Below are 6,130 nucleotides of genomic sequence, written 5' to 3' on the forward strand. Positions count from 1 at the left end.
TTGTCCACCATTTTTGACTGCTGCCAATTTTATATTTAACAGTAGAGAGCAAATCCCAGTTTCATAACAGTAAGGCCCCAAACACACGACCGAACATGTCTGCTGAAACTTGCCCGCGGACCAGTTTCAGCAGACATGTTCGGTCGTGTGTACGGCCGACCGGACAGGTTTCCAGCGGACATTTCTCCAGCCGACCGTTTTCCAGCGGACAAATGTTTCTTAGCATGCTAAGAAACATGTCCGCTGGAAGCCTGTCCGTCGGACATGTTCGGTCGTCTGTACAGACTCACCGTACATGTCCGCTCGGCCGCCATCCCTCGCATGCGTCGAAGTGATACGACGCATGCGTGGAAGCATTGACCTTCCAGGGCCGCGCACGTCGCCGCGTAATCGTCGCGGCGACGGCGCGGCCACGTCACTGCATATCGTGTACGCGCGGATTTCTGTCTGATGGTGTGTACAACCATCAGACAGAAATCTCCGGGCGGACATGTCCGCTGAAAACGGTCCGGCGGACCGATTTCAGCGGACAGTCCGTCCGTGTGTACGAGGCCTCAAAAACAGAGACATAAATGCAGGTGTAATGATTGGAAACCTCAAGAAATGATAACCAAATAGGTCATTTAAACAATAGCTTTCACCACAAAACGAATTGAGGTCAGTATAACCTTTAATATCTCATTTGAATAGACTTCAATTGGACAGATATTAAGGGAACATTCACACAATGGACACAAATTATAAATAAGAACTCCAATATCAGATAGGCATTAATAATTAACTATAGAAGCAATACCTGTTAGTGTTGTTTTGCTTTCAGTTGTTGAGGCGAAAGAGCTCAATCCAGTTTTTAGTTCTTCAGTGGTGGCTAAAGTTTTTAAGGTTTTGGTCATCTTAGACATTGTGGTGTAGAAGGGAAACCTGGTTGTGTTGAAAGAAGATGTGGTTGAAGGGATTGAATAAGCAGTAATGGTGGTCCGAGTTTGAGTTCTTAATGTTGTATAGTCTGGTTGAGGCAATGAAACAAAGGTTGTTAATGCTGTGGTAGGTGTAGTTCTTATTTTGTGTGTAGAAGAGCTTAAGGTTAGAGTTGAAGGTGGTGACTCAGTGTAAGTATACACTGTAGTAGCAGGAGTAGTTCTTTTTCTGGGTGACGATGAGCCTGTATACATTTCTGTGGTGGCAGTAGTTGTTTCTCTTGGGGAAGATGAGCTTAACGGTACAGTCGAAGGAAGTGAAGAAGTTTCAGCAAAAGAATGCACTGTAGTCATTGTTTTTCTGGGTGAAGATGAGATTAATGGGACAGTCATAGGTGATGGAAGTGTTTCTGCATGTGTATGCACTGGTGTGGCAGGAGTGGTTGATTTTATGGGTGAAGACAAGCCTAATGGGACAGTTGTAGGTAATGGAGATGTTTCAGCAGAAGTAGTAGTTTCTTTGGGTGAAGTTGAGCTTAATGAGACAGTCGTAGGTGGTGGAAATGTGTCAAAATATATATGCACTGGTGTGGCAGAAGTGGTTGTTTTTATGGGTGAAAATGATCTTAACGGGACAGTTGTAGGTAATGGAGATGTTTCAGCATAAGTGTGCACTGTTGTGGGATAAGTAGTTGTTTTTCTGGGTGAAGATGAGCTTAATAAGAAAGTTGTAGGTAGTGAAGATGTTTCACCATAAGTATGCACTGTTGTAGCAGCGGTAGTTGTTTTTCTGGTTGAAGAAGAGCTGAATGGGACAGTTGTGGGTGGTGGAGATGCTTTAGCATAAGTGTGCACTGTTGTGGCTGAAGTAGTAGTTTCTCTGGGTGGAGTTGAGCTTAACGAGACAGTGGTAGGTGGTGGAAATGTGTCAAAATATATATGCACTGGTGTGGCAGAAGTGGTTGTTTTTATGGGTGAAGACGAGCTGATTGGGACAGTTGGAGTCATTGGAAAAGTTTCAGAGTAAGTATGCACAGCTGTAGAGGGAGCAGTTATGTTTTCAGGTGAAGATGAACTTTTAAGAACAGTGGAAGACTGTGGATATTTGTCAAGTCCTGTTTGTCCGGCAATAGTTGTTTTACTAGGCAAAGAGGAGCTTAATGAGACTGTCATTAGTGGACTTGTTTTGAAATAAGTATGCACTGTTGTGAAAGAAGTCGTTTTTGTTTGTTTTGCTGAAGATGAGCTTAACAGGACTGTTGTGGCAGAAGTAGTTGTTTTTCTGGGTGAAGGTGAGATTAATGGGACAGTCATAGGTGATGGAATTGTTTCAGAATATGTGTGCACTGGTGTGGCAGGAGTGGTTGTTTTTATGAGTGTAGACAAGCTTAATGGGACAGTTGTAGGTAATGGAGATGTTTCAGCATAAGTGTGCACTGTTGTGGCAGAAGTAGTAGTTTCTTTGGGTGGAGTTGAGCTTAATGAGACAGTCATAGGTGGTGGAAGTGTGTCAAAATATATATGCACTGGTGTGGCAGAAGTGGTTGTTTTTCTGGGTGAAGACGAGCTTAATAAGACAGTTGTGGGTAGTGAAGATGTTTCACCATAAGTATGCACTGTTGTAGCAGTGGTAGTTGTTTTTCTGGTTGAAGAAGAGCTTAATGGGAAAGTCGTAGATGGTGGAAAGGTTATAGAGTAAGAAGGCACTGTTGTGTAGGCTGAACTTGATTTGACAAACATAGGTGGGAAAAATGTATAATCAGCATAAGTAGGTAATCCTGTGGAAAGAGCTGTTATTTGTCTGGGTGAAGATGAGATTAATGGGAAAGTAGTAGGTAGTGGAGAGGTTATAGAGTGAGAAGGCACAGTTGTGGAGGGAGTCATTTTTTTACTAGGTGAGGAGGATGAGTGGAATGGAAAAGTCATAGGCAGTGAAGATGTTTCAGTATAAAAATGCACTGTTGAGACAGAAGTAGTTGGTTTTCTGGGTGTAGATGAGCTGAATGGGACAGTTGTGGGTGGTGGGGATGTTTTAGCATAAGTGTGCACTGTTGTGGCAGAAGTAGTTGTTTTTCTGGGTGAAGGTGAGATTAATGGGACAGTCATAGGTGATGGAATTGTTTCAGCATATGTGTGCACTGGTGTGGCAGGAGTGGTTGTTTTTACGGGTGTAGATGAGCTGAACGGGACAGTAGTAGGTGGTGGAGATGTTTCAGCATAAGTGTGCACTGTTGTGGCAGAAGTAATAGTTTCTCTGGGTGGAGGTGAGCTTAATGAGACAGTTGTAGGTGGTGGAAAAGTAGTAGTAGGTAGTGGAGAGGTTATAGAGTGAGAAGGCACTGTTGTGTAGGCTGAACTTGATTTGACAAACATAGGTGGGAAAAATGTATAATCAGCATAAGTAGGTAATCCTGTGGAAAGAGCTGTTATTTGTCTGGGTGAAGATGAGATTAATGGGAAAGTAGTAGGTAGTGGAGAGGTTATAGAGTGAGAAGGCACAGTTGTGGAGGGAGTCATTTTTTTACTAGGTGAGGAGGATGAGTGGAATGGAAAAGTCATAGGCAGTGAAGATGTTTCAGTATAAAAATGCACTGTTGAGACAGAAGTAGTTGGTTTTCTGGGTGTAGATGAGCTGAATGGGACAGTTGTGGGTGGTGGGGATGTTTTAGCATACGTGTGCACTGTTGTGGCAGAAGTAGTTGTTTTTCTGGGTGAAGGTGAGATTAATGGGACAGTCATAGGTGATGGAATTGTTTCAGCATATGTGTGCACTGGTGTTGCAGGAGTGGTTGTTTTTCTGGGTGTAGATGAGCTGAATGGGACAGTTGTGGGTGGTGAAGATGTTTTAGCATAAGTGTGCACTGTTGTGGCAGAAGTAGTTGTTATTCTGGGTAAAGGTGAGATTAATGGGACAGTCATAGGTGATGGAATTGTTTCAGTATATGTGTGCACTGGTGTGGCAGGAGTGGTTGTTTTTATGGGTGTAGATGAGCTGAACGGGACAGTAGTAGGTGGTGGAGATGTTTCAGCATAAGTGTGCACTGTTGTGGCAGAAGTAATAGTTTCTCTGGGTGGAGTTGAGCTTAATGAGACAGTTGTAGGTGGTGGAAAAGTAGTAGTAGGTAGTGTAGAGGTTATAGAGTGAGAAGGCACTGTTGTGTAGGCTGAACTTGATTTGACAAACATAGGTGGGAAAAATGTATAATCAGCATAAGTAGGTAATCCTGTGGAAAGAGCTGTTATTTGTCTGGGTGAAGATGAGATTAATGGGAAAGTAGTAGGTAGTGGAGAGGTTATAGAGTGAGAAGGCACAGTTGTGGAGGGAGTCATTTTTTTACTAGGTGAGGAGGATGAGTGGAATGGAAAAGTCATAGGCAGTGAAGATGTTTCAGTATAAAAATGCACTGTTGAGACAGAAGTAGTTGGTTTTCTGGGTGTAGATGAGCTGAATGGGACAGTTGTGGGTGGTGGGGATGTTTTAGCATAAGTGTGCACTGTTGTGGCAGAAGTAGTAGTTTCTTTGGGTGGAGTTGAGCTTAATGAGACAGTCCTAGGTGGTGGAAATGTGTCAGAATATATATGCACTGGTGTTGCAGGAGTGGTTGTTTTTCTGGGTGTAGATGAGCTGAATGGGACAGTTGTGGGTGGTGTAGATGTTTTAGCATAAGTGTGCACTGTTGTGGCTGAAGTAGTAGTTTCTCTGGGTGGAGTTGAGCTTAACGAGACAGTCGTAGGTGGTGGAAATGTGTCAAAATATATATGCACTGGTGTGGCAGAAGTGGTTGTTTTTATGGGTGAAGATGATCTTAACGGGACAGTTGTAGGTAATGGAGATGTTTCAGAGTAAGTATGCACAGCTGTAGAGGGAGCAGTTATGTTTTCAGGTGAAGATGAACTTTTCAGAACAGTGGAAGACTGTGGATATTTGTCAAGTCCTGTTTGTCCGGCAATAGTTGTTTTACTAGGCAAAGAGGAGCTTAATGAGACTGTCATTAGTGGACTTGTTTTGAAATAAGTATGCACTGTTGTGGAAGAAGTCGTTTTTTTTTTTTGCTGAAGATGAGCTTAACAGGACTGTTGTGGCAGAAGTAGTTGTTTTTGTGGGTGAAGGTGAGATTAATGGGACAGTCATAGGTGATGCAATTGTTTCAGGATATGTGTGCACTGGTGTGGCAGGAGTGGTTGTTTTTCTGGGTGTAGATGAGCTGAATGGGACAGTTGTGGGTGGTGGAGATGTTTCAGCATAAGTGTGCACTGTTGTGGCAGAAGTAGTAGTTTCTTTGGGTGAGGTTGAGCTTAATGAGACAGTCCTAGGTGGTGGAAATGTGTCAGAATATATATGCACTGGTGTTGCAGGAGTGGTTGTTTTTCTGGGTGTAGATGAGCTGAATGGGACAGTTGTGGGTGGTGTAGATGTTTTAGCATAAGTGTGCACTGTTGTGGCAGAAGTAGTAGTTTCTTTGGGTGAGGTTGAGCTTAATGAGACAGTCCTAGGTGGTGGAAATGTGTCAGAATATATATGCACTGGTGTTGCAGGAGTGGTTTTTTTTCTGGGTGTAGATGGGCTGAATGGGACCGTTGTGGGTGGTGTAGATGTTTTAGCATAAGTGTGCACTGTTGTGGCAGAAGTAGTAGTTTCTTTGGGTGAGGTTGAGCTTAATGAGACAGTCCTAGGTGGTGGAAATGTGTCAGAATATATATGCACTGGTGTTGCAGGAGTGGTTGTTTTTCTGGGTGTAGATGAGCTGAATGGGACAGTTGTGGGTGGTGTAGATGTTTTAGCATAAGTGTGCACTGTTGTGGCTGAAGTAGTAGTTTCTCTGGGTGGAGTTGAGCTTAACGAGACAGTCGTAGGTGGTGGAAATGTGTCAAAATATATATGCACTGGTGTGGCAGAAGTGGTTGTTTTTATGGGTGAAGATGATCTTAACGGGACAGTTGTAGGTAATGGAGATGTTTCAGAGTAAGTATGCACAGCTGTAGAGGGAGCAGTTATGTTTTCAGGTGAAGATGAACTTTTCAGAACAGTGGAAGACTGTGGATAGTTGTCAAGTCCTGTTTGTCCGGCAATAGTTGTTTTACTAGACAAAGAGGAGCTTAATGAGACTGTCATTAGTGGACTTGTTTTGAAATAAGTATGCACTGTTGTGGAAGAAGTCGTTTTTTTTTTTGCTGAAGATGAGCTTAACAGGACTGTTGTGGCAGAAGTAGTT

The 6,130-nt window shown here is 43.2% G+C and overlaps 1 protein-coding gene across 1 annotated transcript in view; it reads right to left on the reverse strand.

The window, feature by feature from the left end:
- The window catches only part of LOC120916767 (mucin-2-like), a 31,174-nt gene extending 25,729 nt beyond the window's left edge, over positions 1–5,445 (reverse strand). Inside the window, exon 1 of the mRNA XM_040327707.1 lies at positions 797–5,445. Within this exon, the coding sequence (XP_040183641.1) occupies positions 797–4,910 (4,114 nt within the window). The 5' untranslated portion in view covers positions 4,911–5,445. The remainder of the gene's footprint in view (positions 1–796) is intronic.
- Between the last annotated feature and the right edge of the window lie 685 nt (positions 5,446–6,130).

This window comes from Rana temporaria, chromosome 11 (genome assembly GCF_905171775.1).
Source record: "Rana temporaria chromosome 11, aRanTem1.1, whole genome shotgun sequence".
NCBI lineage: Eukaryota > Metazoa > Chordata > Amphibia > Anura > Ranidae > Rana > Rana temporaria.